Here is a 20,268-nt window from a genome sequence, read left to right as displayed (position 1 = left end):
TAAGAGGTCCCAGGCAATTGGCTGCCCACTCACCATTGGCACCCCACTCACAGCCCTTTGAGGACGAGGGACACACAGCTGCTTCCTTCTGACTCAGAAATGGGCAGTGAGGGGCTGGGCTCGGTGGCTGACGTCTGTAATCCCAGCTCTTTAGGAGGCTGAGGCAGGCGGATCACCTGAGGTCAGGAGTTTGAGACCAGCCTGGCCGACATGGTGAAAAAATACAAAGATTAGCTGGGCGTGATGGCATGCGCCTGTGATTCCAGCTACCTGGCAGGCTGAGGCAGGAGAATCACTTGAACCCGGGGAGGGGGACGGAGGTTGCAGTGAGCCAAGATCTTGCCACTGCACTGCAGCCTGGATGACAGAGCGGTGAGACTCTGTCTCAAAAAAAAAAAAAAAAAGAAATGGGCAGTGAGGAGCTCGGACCACCACCTCTCCCCTCAGCGCCTGTGGAACCAGGCTGCGAGCCGCACCAGGAGCCGCAGCTGTGCTCCAGAGAAGCCTGCCGCTGGCAAAACCCACTTACCTGCAGTCATGTTTCTGTTCAGCCCAAAGGTGACTTTCTTGGAGCTGGACGGTGTCTTGTTTAGCTGCAGAAGAGAAATAACAAGAACAAAAGGAGTAATGCAAGTACAACAGAGGCACTTAGTCTCCTTGTCAGGTTTTTTTGGAGAACCTGCCCTGGAGGGGACGTCGCCTACACTGCTGCTTACTGAGTGGCACATATAGGGAGAGGCCGAAGGGACCGCAGCCAAGACTGAAACCAACCCTGCTGCCGGGCTTCACTAGGACCGCCCTCTGTCCTTCCCAGTGTCCCACGTGCGCCTCCCCCAGCCCAGGGTCGGTGGTGCTGGCACTCTTGGCCTATCTGCAGTCATAGCCTCATCACCACCACAGGGTTCTACGATCCAGGGAAGAAGGCAACAGTGAAGATGCCTGAACTGTCCAGAAACAGTTCACCACTGAGAACCCATGAGGAAAAATGCCAAGACTCCCCTGCCTTTTGCTGGAGAGTTCTGAAGTTCTAGCTTGAAGACTCTATGACGTCGATGAGACGATGCCTACAATGGAATCTCACTTTAGTGGACAATGGACACAGTTCCCAGCTTCTCGTGCACAAGGACTCCAAGCTATCTGCATATTCTAACAGTTCACCACAATCAACGACCTTCTTTCCGACTCACATTCCCGGAAGCGGATCCAGCCTGCGTTAGGAAGCACTTCCTCAAGCTCCTGCTCTGACCCACATTTCTAGAAGTGTGGACCGCCTACTGCTGACCTGCACCACCTACGCATTAACACTGTGACATTTCACGAGGAAACTGGTTTCTGCAAACCCTGAGCTGGAAGCCCTGGGAGGCAGAATGTGTGGATCCACCATCCCTCAAAGTCCCCTTCCTGACTGCGATCGCTCACGGTGGGTCCCAGACCACCCAGACCTCATGCTACCCTGGCTGCGGAACCTGTCTGCTGTGGACAGGCTCAGAGGGCCACAGTGGGACTCCAGGCCTGGCATGGGAAGCAGTGTCAGCTCAAGCCCATCTGTGCCCTTGTGGTGAAACGTGCTGTGTCACTCTGGGGAGGGTGCACACCTGGACAGCAGAGCCTTGGGGGCGGGTGGCAGGGCTGCTCTTGGCTCTTCTGAAGAACAGGGGCTTTGGTAAGAAGGGGGTATCAAACTTCACGAAGTCGCTGTCTGCCCTCAGCTTCTGCTTCTTCAGGGAACTGAAAGTCCCACTGCTTCCCTGTGAGCGAGGGGTGAGAAGCAGAGAGGAGGGGTCAGACAACAGAGCCTGCTGTGTTGGCCATGCACACAGAAGGAGAAGGCAGAGCCCCACGGCGGATCCAGCCCACCCCAGAGCCTGCAGTTTTCTGCATGGCGCTTGCAGACAGCCCTTCCATTCCGCAGAGCTCAGGCTTCACATACAACACGACCACCTATCATGGCACCATGCCAAGAGGGGCGATGAAAACGCCTTCTCAGAGGAAGGACCCACTTTTATCTTCATCTTCAAATTGAGGATTTCAGCCTTTCAAAGCCAATCTGTTAGAGAATAATTCACTCTCCCATTTGTAGCTGATTCGTCACTGCCCTGGCAGTCTGGTGTGGAGGGCAGTGATGCCCATATGGGGGCTGTGGGTCCCTCACAGGCAGGCCCAGGACACTCACTGGGTGTGCAGCGACTCACAGCCACCCAGAGAGAGACCGGGTCTCGTTCTGGGCTCTCAGACGTGCAGGAAACCCAGTGCCGCTGACGACACGCGGGCGGCTCCGGCAGGTTCAAGTGTGCTGCCTGGAGGGCAGGGAAGCCCAAGGAGCTTCTTCTGTGCGCCTTCCCTCCGCCGGGAGCGGTGGCAGGGGAAAGCTTGCCTCCACCCTGGGACTGACGAGCAACACCCCACCCTCTTTACAACAGGCTGCCAGGGGCCTCAGAAGACGGCAAGAAAGGCAGGATCTCTGGCCCTCGTGGTGAGGAAGCAGCACTGAGGGTATGAGGGACAGGCTGCAGTCCAGGGAGGAGATAAAGGCACTGTGAGGTAGGAGAGACTCGAGGCTAGAAATGGGCCTCCTGCCATCCGGCTCAGTGCACTGCTTCCCCTGGGTAAGGCTTTCCTGACCATAAACTCACTCACTAGCCACTTGCAGACACTCTTAGCCCCAAACCAGTACTTAACCAGGTCCACACGTGTTCACTCAACAAAGGAGAGGTCACAACCTCCGCAAAGCGGTGTTTGCAAAGCAAGATCTGACCAAGGTGTGCAAACTCTGTGAAGGGCAGAGTTATTTTCTGCTTTGCAGACCACAGGTCTCTGTCTCTACCGCTTGCCTCTGCCGCTGCAGTGTGAAAGTGGCCATGGACCTGCACATACGAGTGCATGTGGCTTTGTTCCAGTGAAACTACATTTGCTGGCCCTGGCCTGGAAGCCCAGTGCACCCACAGGTGGTGTGAAAAGCAGATCAGGGCGAAGCGCAGGGGCTCACACCTGTAATCCCAGCACTTTGGGAGGCCGAGGCTGATGGACTGCTTGAGCCCAGCCTGGGCAACAAGGCAAAACGCTGTCTCTACAAAAATAACAAAAAATTAGCTGGACATGGTGATGTGTGTTTGTAATTCCAGCCACTTGGGAGGCTGACGCAGAGGAATCACTTGAACCTGGGAGGTGGAGGTTGCAGTGAGCCGAGACTGCGCCACTGCACTCCAACCTGGGTGACAGAGCCAGACCCAAAACCAGATCAACAGCTTGGTTCCTCATTTCTATCTGGCTCTAGAGATCCAAGGGGAAGGAAAGTCTCTCCATTAAGAAGATAAGTGGTCTGGCTAGTGAAGTTTCTTTGGCAGGGAAGTGGGGGCGGGGGGCGGGGAGCTAACTAAAGAAAAGAATATAGAAAAGAAGGTAAGTGAGGCAAGAGAATTTTGGGCTTCCTCTTTTGCCAAAGGGGCCTGGACTGGCCATGGGCTGATGAAGAAAACCAGACCTGCCTTCAACAAAGGCCTAGACTGGCCTGAACACGCTGGGGCAGCAGTGCCTGGCCCATGGGATAACCTTCCCAGCTCAGAGCGGGCCCTCCTGAACCCAAACAGATGGTCTGGGGGAGTGAAGGTGACCAATGAGGAGAACCGAAGTGCTGGTCGCCTGTGATTTCCTCCTCAGTGAAGGCTGTTGTGAACACGCCCTATTCTAACTGCTGCTGAGTCCAGAGGCCTGGCCGCTGGCCCCCACCCTTCCCCTAAGGAGGCAGTGGAACCCCCTGGACGCGTTTGAGTGCCTCTGCGGCGAGCTGGCCTGCGGGTGCTCCCACCTTACCAGAGCCTGGGCTTGCCTGGCTTCGGACTCCAGCGCCCCGTTGTGCTCTACCAAGTTTGACATCGCTCTCATTTTCCTCCTCTTTTTCAAGCTTGCTGTTTTCTGGCTGGACAGGCCACAGAGCTCCAGGCTGCCAGGCCCTGCCTTCTTCTTCTGCAGCCTCCTGCACTGGGGCAGGGTGGTGTGGCTGTTCGGCCCCTCCGAGGGGTCTGTGGGAGGGCCTTCCTGCTGCAGTGGAGGCCAGGCAGGCGTGGACAGGCCACTGCCATTGACAGGGACAACTCCAAGCTTCCGCTTCCTTTTTAGGAGTTGGGCTTCACTTGTTGGGGACCCTCTAGGTCCCTGAGGATGACTGCCACTGGGGCCACTCTGAGACATGTCCTCTGGGGACAACACTGCTGATTCCGACATTTCCCTGTGGGCCCTTGGACTCTTCTTCCGCGGTCGCTTCCTTTTATTGTGCATGGGGACGGCTGGAGGATGCTCGGAGCCACTCTCCTCCCCAGTGCTGGACGTGGCCTCTGCGCCTGGCTCGGCCACACGTGCCTTCAGGGCTTTCGGCTCAGCGGCCTCAGGCTCCCTGCCCCTGTTCTGTTCCAGGGACGGGGCTGCATCTCCTGGGCCTGGACTTTCAGGCTGCAGGTGGTGCTTCTTCTTCTTCTTCCTTCTTCTCTTTTGAAGATTGCTTTCACTGTCCTCTTCCTCTGCACAAAAGACTCTGCTTCCTAAAAAGACAGAAACCCATCAATAAGCATCCCAGTGCCGGCTGGGCCAGAGTCCTGCTGGTGATTCTGAGACAGTATGATCGGCAGACACCGTTTCCTGACATTCTACCACCAGGAGTTTCTGTCTCCCTTGAGGTACTCGGTGTGCCCAACTACCTTTGTCGTCTGGTCCTACTTCCTCCACTCCCAACTGTGACTGGAAGCCCTCCGTCTGTCCATTTATAAACACACATGGAACTGAAATCGTCTGATTTCCACTAATTCTAGGGCCCAAAGGTAAAAACCATAGATCTAGACTGGTCATCAAAGAGCTGCCCCCTAGTGCTCCTTGCAGCTCCTGCTTCCCTGCAGAGGTGCCCTGGGGAGCAGGCGGATGTGAGCGGGGTGAGGTGGGGACATGGTTCCACTGAAACAGCAGAACACTTGGAAAACCACCTTTACCTCTCAGCCATTACAAACCGAAGCTTTGGGCTCTGCTAATGCTTTGTGACGGCACGAGCTCAAGTCTCGGATGCCTCCACGGTGCACACCGCTCCCCAAGGGCTCAGGCATGAGCCCTCAAGAGAAGGGCCCTTCTCTTCAGCTTTACAGCTTACCTCTCTCCTTTTCCAAGTTAGTTTTCTCTAAAAGTTTATTTCCTTTCTTCTTATGCTTTCCTTGACTGAGGATTTCGTCATCTTCATCAGCAGAAATGTCCTCCGCAAAACTGAGTTGAGATATACTGCTTCCTAGATGCCAGAGTGACACACTGTCAGCTTCCCCAGGCGCTCGAGAGTCTGCCCCAGGGGCCTAAGAGCCCCCTCCCAATTTCTGCCTCATCATCATCGTTCCTCACTGTTTCTCCCACCCAAACCTGAGCGCCGCTGACACAGGAATTACAGACTTAAAAAAGCTTTGTGGGTTTCTCAACCAAGGCAAAGCAAGGGATCACAAGCCCTCGGTGACACCCTCCATGGCTGGACTCTGGGGGCCCGGCTAATGTGGTCTCTGCATTCCAACCAGCTCACCGGTGCCCTTCCCAATTCCAGGTGTCCCTAGTGCATGAGGGGTATGGGGTGACTTCACTGACTTGTCCAAATGTAACAGCAAATGAAAGGGATCCTGAGAAATTACTTTTTTACCTTCATAGAATATCCAATTAAAACCTTCCTAGGCCACTGCAAATCCATCTAGTTAAAAAAAACAATAAAAACCAAACCAAACCATCGCAGTACCCCACACGAGAGCAGTCGCCCTCTCACTTTGGTGGTTGGGGAGAGCCCAGGAGAGGAAGGCAGGCCGGCTGCAGGGGGCGCTACCAGGAGAGGAAGGCAGGCCGGCTGCAGGGGGCGCTAGGCTTGTGTCACTTCCATGGCTGAACTGTGGTGTGACTAGGTAAAGGCTAGTCTTTCTTTCTGAAAAGTTGGGGTCTTGGCCGGGCGCAGTGGCTCAAGCCTGTAATCCCAGCACTTTGGGAGGCCGAGATGGGCAGATCACGAGGTCAGGACATTGAGACCATCCTGGCTAACACAGTGAAACCCCGTCTCTACTAAAAAAATACAAAAAACTAGCCAGGTGTGGTGGCGGGCGCCTGTAGTCCCAGCTACTTGGGAGGCTGAGGCAGGAGAATGGCGTGAACCCGGGAGGCGAAGCTTGCAGTGAGCTGAGATCCGGCCACTGCACTCCAGCCTGGGTGACAGAGTGAGACTCCGTCTCAAAAAAAAAACCAAAAAACAAAAAACAAACAAAAAAAAGTTGGGGTCTTGCTCTATCACCAAGGCTGGAGTGCAGTGGCGTAATTACAACTTACTGCATCCTGGACCTCCTGGGCTCAAGTGATCCTCCCCTCTTAGCCTCCCAAGTGCTGGGACTACAGGCTTACGCCACCATGCCTGTCTAATTTTTTCACTTTTAGTAGATATGAGGCCTCGCTATTTTGCCTGGGCTAAGGACTATTATTTCTTTTTTTTTTTTTTTTGAGACCGAGTCTCGCTGTTGCCCGGGCTGGAGTGCAGTGGCCGGATCTCAGCTCACTGCAAGCTCCGCCTCCCAGGTTCACGCCATTCTCCTGCCTCAGCCTCCCGAGTAGCTGGGACTACAGGCGCCCGCCACCTCGCCCGGCTAGTTTTTTGTATTTTTTAGTAGAGACGGGATTTCACCGTGTTAGCCAGGATGGTCTCAATCTCCTGACCTCGTGATCCGCCTGTCTCGGCCTCCCAAAGTGCTGGGATTACAGGCTTGAGCCACCGCGCCCGGCCTACACTATTATTTCTTATTAGAGGTTTTCAGTAAAGTTCTTTCAATCCTGTTTCTCAGCGTTTGGCATCAACGCCCCCAGTGGGGTCCATAGTCACGAAAAACACCGTGAATGATGATTCTCGGCGCACCTCACCTTCAGAGAGGTCTTGGAATCTAAAAATAAAAAATAAAAATAAAAAAAAATTAAAAACAAGTAACAAATGTTCATAAAGAAATCCCTTCTGTCTTCTGTCGACATATATATTTAATTTTTAAAATACAAGCTATAGTTAAATATTTGCTAATTCACGTTCTCCTCCAGGAGGGGAGGCTAGACAGGAAATTCCGTGAGGGAAAGGTGGTGCAATACAAAGGCCAAAGAGCTCAAGGCCAGTGCCGCCCTCGGTTACTGTCAATACCAGCAAGGACATGGCGGGCCAGAGATGCACCTTGGCACACCCAAATCAAACTAAGAAATTCAATTTTTTGTTTCGGAAGGCAGAAATAGCTTAGATCTCTGCTTATGTTCAATTCTCCAGTGCAGAAAGGCAAAGCCGTGTTTTGCTTTACACAATTTTTGTGCATTAGAACAAACAAGAAGCACCGAAGCGCAGTGTGGGCAGGTGCACGGGGGAGGAGACACTGGATAGCAGGGACCTCGGGCAAGCTAGGACCACCCTGTGCCCTGGGAACCCAGTTGGGAAATGGGCAGAACTACAGGAGCTACTTTCTGGGGGCTTAACATGGAATACTTGAATGTATGCAAAGTGCTCAGAGCAGTGCCCGGCTCCTAGAGTGTGATCAGACAGTTGTCACCGATGACAGCAAGCCACGCATGAGGCCCTCCATGAATTCCAGGTCATCATGTCACTATGGTCAGAGTGATGTCAACACTGACAGCTGAATTAACTAACACTTTTGGCATAGCCATATGGGAGGGAGGGGAGAGGTAAAGAATTAACCCTATCTATCTCTGTAGCACACCAGCAGAAGACACCTAAATACCAGCTTCACATCAGCTTCTGGTTGGTTCATTTCACACATGAGTAGACTTCACATCACTCTAAGGCAGCTAAGAAAGAGATGAGTATGGCTGCACTGGAAGAATGGAACCTGAGGGGTGGGACTGCTGTTTCCATTAAGCTTTTCAGTTTACATGTGTCTATTACATTGCTATACACAAATGCATTAAAGGACAAAAAAAGAAGAAAGAAAAAAGGTAAGCATGCAGATGGCTTGTCCCACACCAGGAGATGGGAACTAAAGGAGGATGATGTCAGAACCCTCCCTCCAGTCACTGACTTCTTGATGAGTTTGGAGAGGCGCTTCCTGTTGAAGGGGGGCGTGTTCTTCCTGCTGGTCATTTCCAGGAGTCGATCAGCAACAGCCTTATAGTCAAACTAGGCAGGAAGAGAAACTAAACATAAGTCTGCAGCCAAACAACATTGCCTGACTTGGACATTTACATCTGCTAGTAAGAGAAGCCCCTACTGAAGCATTTGGCAACAGACAGGCTAAATATGCATGTGCTGGGACTTGGCCACCAGGAGCACAAGCACTACCTTTGAAAAATGCGTGTTCTGTTTATTCTTGGGAGAAGCTGGGTAATTCTTTTTTTAAAAAAAAAAAATTGTGATAGAGTACCCACAACAAAATTTACCTGGGTGTGCTTTTTTTTTTTTTTTGAGGTGCAGTCTCTGTCACCCAGGCTGGAGTGCAGTGGCGTGATCTCGGTTCACTGCAACCTCAGCCTCCCGGGTTCAAGTGATTCTCCTGCCTCAGCCTCCCGAGTAGCTGGGGTTACAGGTGCGCGCTGCTGCGTCGGGCTAATTTTTGTATTTGTTGTAGAGACGGGGTTTCACTGTGTTGGCCAGGCTGGTCTCGAACCCCTAACCTAAGGTGATCTGCCCACCTAGGCCTCCCAAAGTGCTGGGATTACAGGTGTGAGCCAGTGCACCCGGCCGGAGGGTGTGCTTCTTTTTAAACTTAACCTAGATTTGCAATCTGTACTTGGTAAACTTTTTTTTATTTGACAAGTGCCACTAGAGCTGGCTCTGTGGTAGAAAACAGAGCATAGCTTAGCCATTCAAAATAAGTGCTACTATCTCTGTCAAAACCCCATCGTATTTACATTTCCTTGTCTCCAATAAGGTTATTCTCAGGAAGGTGACATTTAGTGACTGAAGGGATTAAAAAGGAGTTTACACTTCGGGCCTTATAGCTTAACTAGCTGTGACCCTAATTCTGTAGTCAGGCTACTCCACAGCAAATCCATATTCTATAAAAAGCAACAACTGCCACCCACCTGGAGAAGGGGTCCTGTGTCCTCAAAGGTTCCACAGTCATCTCTTCCTCTTTCATCACTGAGTCCATCTTTTCTGGAATGATTTTTGCCCAGTGCTGTCAAAATATACCGAGACTAAATTCTTGACATATCAAATACACAGAAGTGACTACTTCCACAGAAGCCACTGTCTAATTAGGTGTCTCTTAACAAAAAAGAAGGTTGGGCACGTTGGCTCACACCTGTAATTCCAGCACCTTGGGAGGTTGAGGTGGGTGGATCACTTGAGGCCAGGAATTCTAGATCAGCCTGGGCAACTTGGCGAAAACCCATCTCCACTAAAAATACAAAAATTAGCTGGGTGTGGTTGCGGGTGCCTGTAATCCCAGCTACTCAGGAGGCTGAGGCATGAGAATCGCTTGAACCCAGGAGGCAGAGGTTGCAGTGAGCCAAGACTGCACCACTGCACTCCAGCCTAGGTGACAGCGAGACTCCGTCTCAAAAAAATAAAAAACGAAAGAAAATTTCTTTCAGGAGAAAAACTCTGCAAAGACATTTATAATTTCCCAGGACATTTTGATTGTTCAGGCTATGGGAATGGAAATAAGTCTGAGAAAAAGCACATGTTTTGCCTTTTGCACTCATAAAACCCCAATTCCCTGCTGCCTTCGATGATTCCCTCCCCCGCCACACTGTCCCGTTAGGACGAAGGCTGTGGTGAATGGGAAGCTCCTGTCCAGGGATGCAGGCAAGTGGATGGGACACTGCATCGCCCTGGACCACCAGGGGTAGCAGCATGGATGCAGAAGTCTGGCCCTAGTCTCAGGTCAGTTTAGGACCTTGGTGAGAACCTGTCACAGCAGTACAGTCACTTCCCGAGCATGCTTCAGGAAACACAAGTCAATATTAACGCAACTTTTAGCACTTAAAACTTTCAAAGAGTGTTACAACCTATGAAGAAGCAGATTAAACAGACTCAGGAGAACTCAAAATTATCTTAAACATGTACTGTTTCTGGAACCCTCTAAGCTTATTAGTGGTGTGTCATCAGGGTGAGGCCTGGGGAGGACGAGGCAGGTGCAGCACGCATTTGATGAACGTAACTGGGAGGGAACATCTGGAATTGCACTCGAAGAGAGTCTGTGTCCAGGTTAGGCTGACAGAAATGTGGGGAGCGGAGGGACACAGAGACTACTCCCATGTGGTCCCATGACCACGTAACACTTGCTCCAGGTCCCTAGTCAACTCTGTTATCTACATCAAACTTAAAATCAGACTATTTCTTTTTGTTTTGTTTTGTTTTAGAGATGGGGGTCTCATTATGTGGCCCAAGCTGGTCTCAAATTCCTGGGCTCAAGTGATCTTCCCATCTTGGCCTTCCAAAGTACTAGGATTATAGGCATGAGCCCCCACACCCAGACTAGACTATTTCTTTTATTCTTTCTCTTTTGAGACAGGGTCGCTGGTAGCTCTGTTGCCCAGGATGCAGTGCAGTGACATGATCATGATTCACAGCAGCCTCAACCTCCCAGGTTCAACTGATCCTCCCAGCTCAGCCTCCTGAGTAGCTGAGACCACAGGTATGTGCCACCATGCTTGGCTAATTGTAAAATTTTTATAGAGTCAGGGTCTTGTTATGTTGCCCAAGCTGGTCTCCAACTCCTAGGCTCAAGCGATCCTCCCACCTCAGGCTCCTAAAGTGCTAGGATTACGGGTGTGAGCCACCATGCCTGGCCAGAGTATTTTTTCTTTCTTTTAAAGATTCTTGGCCGGGCACAGTGGCTCACGCTTGTAATCCCAACACTTTGGGAAGCCCAGGCGGGTGGAATACCTGAGGTCAGGAGTTCGAGACCAGCCTGACCAACAGGGAGATACAAATTTTGCCGGGCATGGTATGATGGTGCATGTCTGTAATCCCAGCTACTTGGGAGGCTGAGGCAGGAGAATCGCTTGAACCCGGGAGGCGGAGGTTGCAGTGAGCCGAGATTGCGCCATTGCACTCCAGCCTGGGCGACAAGAGCGAAACTCCGTCTCAAAAAAAAATTAAAATAAATAAATAAATAAATGAAGTTACTTCCTGAAATTACTTCCTGTTGATCAGGTCTAGAAATTAAAAAGAAAAAAAAATAGATTCTTTATTCTATCTATCTATCTAGCTATCTGTTTATTTATTTATTTTTTGAGACAGGGTTTTGCTTGGTTGCCCAGGCTAGAGTGCAGTGGCACGATCTCAGCTCACTTCAGCCTCCACCTCCTGGGTTCCAGTGATTCTCCCGCCTCAGCCTCCCAAGTAGCTGGAACTACAGGCACATGCCACCATACCTGGCTAATTTTTGTCCTTTTTGGTAGAAACTTGGTTTCACCATATTGGCCAGGCTGGTCTTGAACTCCTGACCTCAAGTTATCCAACCGCCTGGGCTTCCCAAAGTGCTGGGATTACAGGCCTGAGCCACCGCACCTGGCCAACCCTGTCTCTAAATAACTAAATAAAACATTTTGGTTTATCCTTCCAGATGTTTTAAAAGCACAAACAGTCCTAGCCAGAGCAATCACACAAAAGAAGTAAATAAAAGGCATCCAAACTGGTAGTGAGGAAGTCAAAGTCGGTGTTTGCCGATGATACGATCATATACCTAGAAAACCCTAAAGACTCATCTGAAAAGCTCCTAGAACTGGTAAATGAATTCAGCAAAGTCTCAGGATACAAAATCAATGTACACGAATCAGTAGCACTGCTACACACCACCAACGACCAAGCTGAGAACCATATCAAGAACTCAATCCCTTCTACACCAGCTGCAAAAAACCCCCCACCAAAACGACGACAAGAAAAAACAAAACAAACAACAAAACCTCAAAAACCTTAGGAATATACCTAACCAAGGATGCAGAAGATCTCTACAGGAAAACTACAAAACACCGCTGAAAGAAGTTACTGATGACACAAACTCATGGAAACACAGAAGCACATCCCATGCTCACGGATGGGTAGAATCAATATTGTGAAAACGACCATACTGGCAAAAGCAATCTACAGATTCAATGCAATTCCCATAAAAATACCATCATCATTCTTCACAGAACTAGAAAAAACAATCCTAAAATTCATGTGGAACCAAAAAAGAGCCTGCATAGCCAAAGCAAGACTAAGCAAAAATAATAAATCTGGAGGCTGGGAGGAGTGGCTCATGCCTGTAATCCCAGCACTTTGGGAGGCTGAGGCTGGTGGATCACTTGAGGTCAGGAGTTCGAGATTAGCCTGGTCAGCATGGTGAAACCCTATTTCTACTAAAAACACAAAGACATATTAGCCAAGTGTGGTGGCGCCCACCTATAATTCCAGCTACTAGGGAGGTTGAGGCATGAGAATCACTTGAACATGGGAGGCAGAGGCTGCAGTGAGCCGAGATCGTGCCATTGCACTCCAGCCTGGGAGACAGAGTGAGACTCTGTCTCCAAAAAGAAAAATCCAAAAGCAAATGCAATGAAAACAAAAATAAATGAGACCTAATTAAACTAAAAATCTTCTGCACAGCAAAAGAAATAATCAGCAGAATAAAACAGAATGGGAGAAAATATTTGCCAATTATGCAGGCAACAAAGGACTAATATCCAGAATCTACAAGGAACTCAAACAAATCAGCAAGAAAAAAAAATTCCATCAAAAAGTGGGCTAAGGACATGAACAGACAATTCTCAAAAGAAGATATACAAATGGTCAACAGACATAAGGAAATGCAAATGAAAACCATAATGAGATACCACCTCACTCCAGCAAGAATGGCCATAATTTAAAAAATCAAAAAAAAATAGATGTTGGTGGCTGGGCATGGTGGCTCATGCCTGTAATCCCTGCACTTTGGGAGGCAGAGGTGGGTGCATCACCTGAGGTCAGGAGTTTGAGACCAGCCTGGCCAACATGATGAAACCCATCTCTACTAAAATGCAAAAAATTAGCTGGGCCTGGTGGCAGGTGTCTGTAATCCCAGTTACTTAGGAGGATGACGCAGGAGAATCATTTGAACCTGGGAGGTGGAGGCTGCAGTGAGCCGAGATGGCACCACTGCACTCCAGCCTGGGCAACAAGAAGCAAAACTCCGTCTCAAAAAAAAAAAAAAAGATGTTGGCACAGATGTGGTGAAAAGGGAAGACTTTACACTGCTGGTGGGAATGCAAACTAGTACAGCCACTATGGAAAACAGTATGGAGATTCCTTAAAGAACTAAAGGTAGATCTATCATTGATCCAGCAATTCCACTGCCGGGTATCTACCCAGAGGAAAAGAAGTCACTATATGAAAAATACACTTACACACGCATGTTTATAGCAGCACAATCCACAGCTGTGAGAACATGGAACCAGCCTGAATGCCCATTCATCAGTGAGTGGATAAAGAAAATGTGGTATATATACCGTGGAATACCACTCAGCCATAAAAAGGAATGAAATAATGGTATCCACAGCAACCTGGATAGAGTTGGAGACCATTATTCTAAGTGAAGTAACTCAGGAATGGAAAACCAAAATATTTTATGTTCTCACCTAAAAGTGGGAGCTAAGCTATGAGGATGCAAAGGCTGAAGAATGATACAATGGGCTTTGGGGACTCAGGGGAAAGGGTGGGAGGCGGGTGAGGGATAAAGACTACACACTGGGTACAGTGTCCACTGCTCGGGTGACGGGTGTACCAGAATCTCAGCAATCACTACTAAAGAACTTATCCATATAACCCAAACCACCTGTCCCCCTAAATTATCAAAATAAATAAAATAACCTTTTATGAAAAAAAATAAAAGCACAAATAAACGTTTAAAAACAAATCAGATGCACAACTATTATATAGCCATAATAATTAAAGAAAACCCAAACAACAAATCAGGCTCCTTCTCCACAGAGTTGGTGCCGCACTGTAAAACACACATATATATGTATATTAATTTTCCTTTGGTCCTTAGTTTTTAGGAACTTTGCTTTTAAATGGTTATATAACACTTCAAAAGCAGGTAAACTGTGACCTAACCATTCCCCTCATTTTGTGCATTCAGATAAAGTACTGAGAATTTGGACGGGTCTGCAACTTCAAAAGCATATTCTACCTTAAGTCTGCAGACACAAAACAGTAGTAAGAATGATGCCAGTCCACAGCGGGCATGTAAACATCCCAAGAAAAAGAACCTTGAAGGAAGTGGTGAGTTGAGAAAGGACAGCCACAGAAACAAGCATACGTCCCTCGAGTAACCCGTAGGAATGAGGCCACGCTAAGGTGTTGAAATACGTCAAACAAAACAACAAAGCAAACAAAAAGCACCAGAAAGCACTAGCAGTGACAATGTAAAATCCTTGAGGACAGTCCTGAGATCCTGGGAGGCACAGAAAGCACTAGCAGTGACAATGTAAAATCCTTGAGGACAGTCCTGAGATCCTGGGAGGCACAGAAAGCACTAGCAGTGACAATGGTAAAATCCTTGAGGACAGTCCTGAGATCCTGGGAGGCACAGAAAGCACTAGCAGTGACAATGTAAAATCCTTGAGGACAGTCCTGAGATCCTGGGAGGCACAGAAAGCACTAGCAGTGACAATGGTAAAATCCTTGAGGACAGTCCTGAGATCCTGGGAGGCACAGAAAGCACTAGCAGTGACAATGTAAAATCCTTGAGGACAGTCCTGAGGTCCTGGGAGGCACAGAAAGCACTAGCAGTGACAATGTAAAATCCTTGAGGACAGTCCTGAGATCCTGGGAGGCACAGAAAGCACTAGCAGTGACAATGTAAAATCCTTGAGGACAGTCCTGAGATCCTGGGAGGCACAGAAAGCACTAGCAGTGACAATGTAAAATCCTTGAGGACAGTCCTGAGATCCTGGGAGGTACAGAAATGTGTGTATGCCACATGGGACAGGTCTCAGGTCTCCCTATAGCCCTGCTAGGCACCCTCCAGGCACAATGAACCCACCTCTGCTGCTTTTCTTGGGAAGGGCTGAGGCAGAGTCATCAACTCTAGGTTGCATTCAGTAAGATGCCAACAAATATATTAAAAACTGTTTGTCTGAGGAGGATTTTACCAGAAAGAAAGCTAGACTGACCAAGAACATCCTCCTACCTGTCTTCTTTTTACTGACAGCTCTTCTCATGGACACCTCATTTTCAGGGATCTCCTCAGCAGAGAGGTCACCATCGCCCACTTTTGTCTTCTGTTCCTCCATCGTCTCCTCAGGCACAAAAGGAGACTGATCTACGATAGCTTCGAAGACACCCCGAGCTATGGTCTGCACCAGGGTGTGGCTGCGGGTAGAAGCACAGTGGAGAGCATGTGATGAGAACGAATGGCCTGGCCTTCTGGCTTCAGGAGCGCAGAGGGAAGCCCTGCACACATGGCTGTGGTCTGGAGTGGGCCCTATGGGCCAGCAAGCATCTGCGAGGAACTGCCTAAGTGGCACCCGACGGCATGGGACACCCAGCAATCAGATCTTTGGGCGTGGGAGGGCATCCCCCTGGAATGAGTGAGTCAAATACTGAAGCTAGAAGAGGCAAATCACTGCTCGAAGCTTCGGCCGCCTTCTCCAGCTGCTCTCTGCTGTGAAGCAGTGTCCTGAGTACCCCGCACCTGGATGCACGACGGCAAGCAACTCCCCATGAGCAAGTGCCCGGAGCAGTGGGGACCAAGTGCCATGGAGCAGTGGGGACCAAGTGCCCGGAGCAGTGGGGACCAAGTGCCACAGAGCAGTGGGGACCAAGTGCCTGGAGCAGTCGGGACCAACATGGGGATCACTTACTCCTTAGTCTTCGCAGCAATCTTGCAGAACGGATCGATAAACTTGAGATTCTGATCTGCTAAAAGCTGTAATTTAGAAAAAGTGAAAAATTGAGAAAGAGCCTTGCCCTCCTTGACATGTCCTTGAAAAAGGGACCATTCACATCTTTGACAAAGGTGGAGTTAGACCAAGCAATGCCTGTCTCACACAACCCCAAGGCGCCCCTAGGGAACACCACAGAAGCCAGGAGCCAGGCTGAATATCGAGGCTGCCCTCCAGCTACTTGGTATCTCAGTGCAGTGGCTGGAGAAAGGCACCCAGCCCAACCTGCACGATCGTATCCGCCCAACATACAGAACAAGGGTGCCCAATCCTGTGACTTCCCCGAGCTACGCTGGAAGAATTGTCCTGGGCCACACATAAAATACACAAACACTAACGATAGCTGATGAGCTAAAAATAAAATAAAATGCAAAAAAAAAGAAAAAAATCTCATAATATTTTAAGACAGTTTATTAATTTGTGTTGGGCCACATTCAAAACTGCCCTGGGACCCATGCAGCTCTCAGGCAGCGGGCTGGACAAACCTGACACAGGACATACGTACATTGCCTCTACAAGAGGGGTCACAGGGACCATGCCTCCACGTGTGAGACAAAAGAATTATTGTTTTGAATATAACATATTTTCTTTTAATTAAAAAAAATACCTGTTCCCTGCAAAACATCTGTGAAAGGAAAGCAAAATCTGTGCATATTCCCACATCCAGAGAATGATCTGCGTACTAAAAAATGTGTGTTTCCTTTCTAGCCTTTTGTCTCTTTTGTATATACCTTAAAAATGTCTACCATTTGCACAGCTTTTCCTACGGCTTTATAAAGCTCCCTAGATCCTGAGCACTCCCCTGTGTTAGTGAGTTCTTCAGTGGAGTCTGTAGCTTGCTTTCAATTCTATTTTACAGGTAAGACTGTCATGTACATCCTCAGTGCACAAATCCCGCCCCACCAGCTGCTTAGGACACATTCCCAGACAGGACTGAAGCAATTCACACTGCTACAGTCGCTGGTCATGCGAAGTGGCACCCCACAGTCATTCACTGGCAACTACTGCAAACACTGGTGGCCCCTCTCACCCCATAGGCAGCCTGTCGGCAGCTGCTTACCTCCTTCCCCCCAACTTTGGAGAGTTCATCCAGGTAAATATCAATGAAGTGGAATCTCACTCCATTAGGAGACTGACTCTCAGGACACAGGATCTCCTTCATCAGGACATCCAAGAAAACCTTGATTCGGCTAAAGAAGCAAACACACGCTTCTGTTAATGACAGTGCGCCAACACTTCTCACTTCCCAAAGAGAAGCAAAAATACTCCGGTCTGGGGCCTACACGGCGTGACCATCAGTGCAAGACTGAAATCATTTTACAAGGAAAAAAGCAATCACTTAAATCAGTATAAAATGTTCATTGTCATATAGACTTAGCTATTCTATGCCTTCTACTGGATTTCAATTCTCTGTAGGTAATGGTGTATCGAGCGTCTCATGGTATTCTACAAGTTCAGAAAACTTGACAGACACTCTACTACCTTTTAAGTTTTAAGGCTACCAGATGCTAACTCGAATAGTTTACTGACCTTTCCTCCCAGCCGTTTCGCTTCAAGACTTCAAAGGACTGCCTCAGGACCAGACGAATCAGCTAAAGATAGGCAATTTTTGTAAAAAAAAAAAAAAAAAAAAAAGGAAAGGTAAGCAATATTTATCAGCTCAGCAGAATGAGGGGACCAATGAAATTGGTATGGCCTGGTTTCCAAAAGTAAAAAAATATTCACAACACTCATATTTAACTTCTAGATCAAAAAACATATTCAGAGCCAGGAGCAGTGGCTCACGCCTGTAACCCCAGCATTTTGGGAGGCTGAGGTGGGCAGATCATTTGAGGCCAGGAGTTCAAGACCACCCTGGCCAACATGGCAAACCCTCATCTCTACTAAAAATAGAAAAATTAGCCAGGAGTGGTGATGGGCGTCTGTAGTCCCAGCTACTCAGGAGGCCAAGGCATGAGAATCACCGGAACCCAGGAGGTGGAGGTTGCAGTGAGCTGAGATTGCGCCACTGCACTCCAGCCTGGGGAACACAGTGAGAGAGACTCTGTCTCAAAAAATACCCAACATATTCACTAACGCTCCCCAAACTCATCCTTAAGAGCTACAAAAGCTAAAACAGAGAAGCTTTCCAGGACACATTCAAATTCTTCCTTCACACTAAGCTGTGGCTTGTTTTGCTTCACAAATAAACCTTTCCATTGCTTTCAAGATAAAGGACATTCTTTTCTTCCCCGGAGTTTTTGAAGTAACTGTGGCAGATCTTACCATATAGTATTTGTCCAGGCGCAGCCTGTCTATTCCTTTCCATTCTCGATTCATGGTTTGCCAAAAGGTCTGAATGAACAGGTGTTCTGCAGTGAACAAAAGGCTCTAAATACTTGGCTTCCACATCAATATATTAACATATAGCAAGAAAATAATGAAGAGGAACAAACTAGCATTATTTATTATTCACTTTTCTCAGTAATTCTTGGGCAGCTAAAAAATGTTTGATGATTAAAAATAATCATTTCTTTTACATTTATTTTTAAACATCACTTGGACTGTGTAGATCTTTTACTTTTTAATTTTTTAATTTTTGAAACGGGGTCCCACTCTGTGGCCCAGGCTGGAGTGCAATGATGAGATCTCAGCTCATTGCAACCTCTGCCTCCTGGGTTCAAGTGATTCTCCTGCCTCAGCCTCCCGAGTAGCTGGGATTACAGGTGAGCACCACCACACCTGGCTAATCTTCGTATTTTTAGTAAAGACGGGGTTTAACCATGTTGGCCAGGCTGGTCTCAAACTCCTGACCTCAGGTGATCCATCCACCTTGGCCTCCCAAAGTGCTGGGATTACAGGCATGAGCCACCACACCCAGCCTTGATCTTTTGCATTTAAATAAAAACAGAATAATAGGAAGGGCTGGCAACCTTGTAATGTTAGATTTGAATGCTCTCTGGAGCATTTTTCCTTTATCCACTGCAAACCCACATTCCTTTTAAAATAAAAAGATTCCTTGTTTTATTTCTAGTGACTCTTCCTACTGCACTGGTACCTAACAATGAGTCTAAAACCATTAATTCTGACACTTATATAATCCATATAGAAACTCATATTTTTGTCTAATGAGAGGTGTCGTCTGGGTGAGCTACAGCACAAAGCGCTCAATTTTTCTCTTCTGACCCACAAAACTGGCACTTTTTTATTCAAAAACAATTTTTGTTGATTTTTTGGTTTTCTTTCTTTGTGCACAATTCTTTTTTCATCTTTGCAAATCTATTATATATCATATGTAGAATTTTGTTCAATACGAGTCAGTTAATATTCAGAGCACCACTGGGGGTTGTTGAAATCATTAGGATGGTTTTCCGAAAAGCGTTAAGCAGAACAAACGAAGTCTGCTGCCTTTTTCTTCCTTTGTAAGCAATCAATGCCTGACACAGAAGCACCCTAACTAATTTCTTTTCTCTTTGGTTGAGACACCAGGAGTGGTGTCTTCTGTGTATTTATTTATTACCAGTGACGGCTCTGTTCTTGGGGAAGATGAACCTGGCATCCAGAGGTCACCATGGACCCTGCATCTGGCTCTTCAGGCTGCAAGTTAAAGTAACTCAGAATTTGAAGATTCTGGAGGATTGTTATTTCTAGAAGCACTTTCTGAAATCTCTGAGATGTCAAATCGATTCTCCCTAAGACACTTTGCCCTCTCACCAAGTCAATGACTAAGTTTATCACAGCTTTTAAAAACAGCAATGGCTTGTCCACTGACATCTACACAATACCGGCACAAGGTTCCCATTAAACTAGCACGTGGGAAAACTTGGAAGGAAGGAGAAGAAACAACAGGACTTACGAGCTGCTGAGTTGTTAACAGCGTGGACTAGCTGTGCGATGGTGTTGGCGAGCTCTTCCTGCAGAGGCGGGGTTGGGGAGAAAAATGGGGGTTATCGTGGGCCAACATGAGATGCTCGTGCCGCGGCCTGCTTCCTCCTCCCACTTCTGCTGGCGGGAAGGTCTACGCCTCTTGTCACTTCCACTAAGAAGTATGTATCCGAATATCTGAATTTTATCAGATGTGTAATTTCCAGTACTGATGGACTAGTATGCTAACTTGGTATGTCTGCAAGAACTGTGTTAAGCTACATGTTTAAAAAAGCATCTCTAGTTATCAGTTCAAATAAACTAGAGATGAAATAATTTAGTTATCAGTTCTTGGCTTTATAACTATATCTGGCCATGTGCAGTTGCTCACGCCTATAATCCCAGCACTTTGGGAGGCCGAGGCAGGTGTATCACCTGAGGTCAGGAGTTCAAGACCAGCCTGACCAAGATGGCACTCCCCACAGCTCTACTAAAACTTCAAAAATTAGCCAGGCGTGATGACGTGTGCCTCTAGTT

At 48.1% G+C, this 20,268-nt stretch overlaps 1 protein-coding gene across 1 annotated transcript in view; it reads right to left on the bottom strand.

Moving 5' to 3' along the window:
• The window catches only part of RRP1B (ribosomal RNA processing 1B), a 37,723-nt gene that overhangs the window by 4,090 nt on the left and 13,365 nt on the right, over positions 1-20,268 (bottom strand). Inside the window, exons 3-15 of the mRNA XM_033232616.1 lie at positions 19,724-19,781; positions 18,154-18,239; positions 17,419-17,480; positions 16,949-17,078; positions 15,808-15,872; positions 15,135-15,316; positions 9,058-9,152; positions 8,055-8,152; positions 6,907-6,926; positions 5,132-5,263; positions 3,811-4,535; positions 1,596-1,748; positions 530-593 (exon numbers count right to left, since the gene is read on the bottom strand). Of these exons, the coding sequence (XP_033088507.1) occupies positions 530-593; positions 1,596-1,748; positions 3,811-4,535; positions 5,132-5,263; positions 6,907-6,926; positions 8,055-8,152; positions 9,058-9,152; positions 15,135-15,316; positions 15,808-15,872; positions 16,949-17,078; positions 17,419-17,480; positions 18,154-18,239; positions 19,724-19,781 (1,870 nt within the window). The remainder of the gene's footprint in view (positions 1-529; positions 594-1,595; positions 1,749-3,810; positions 4,536-5,131; positions 5,264-6,906; positions 6,927-8,054; positions 8,153-9,057; positions 9,153-15,134; positions 15,317-15,807; positions 15,873-16,948; positions 17,079-17,418; positions 17,481-18,153; positions 18,240-19,723; positions 19,782-20,268) is intronic.

This window comes from Trachypithecus francoisi, unplaced genomic scaffold (assembly GCF_009764315.1).
Source record: "Trachypithecus francoisi isolate TF-2019V2 unplaced genomic scaffold, Tfra_2.0 Lachesis_group14, whole genome shotgun sequence".
Lineage (NCBI taxonomy): Eukaryota > Metazoa > Chordata > Mammalia > Primates > Cercopithecidae > Trachypithecus > Trachypithecus francoisi.
The sequence above is the reverse complement of the archived record's forward strand: the minus strand, read 5'-3'. Positions and strand labels throughout refer to the sequence as shown.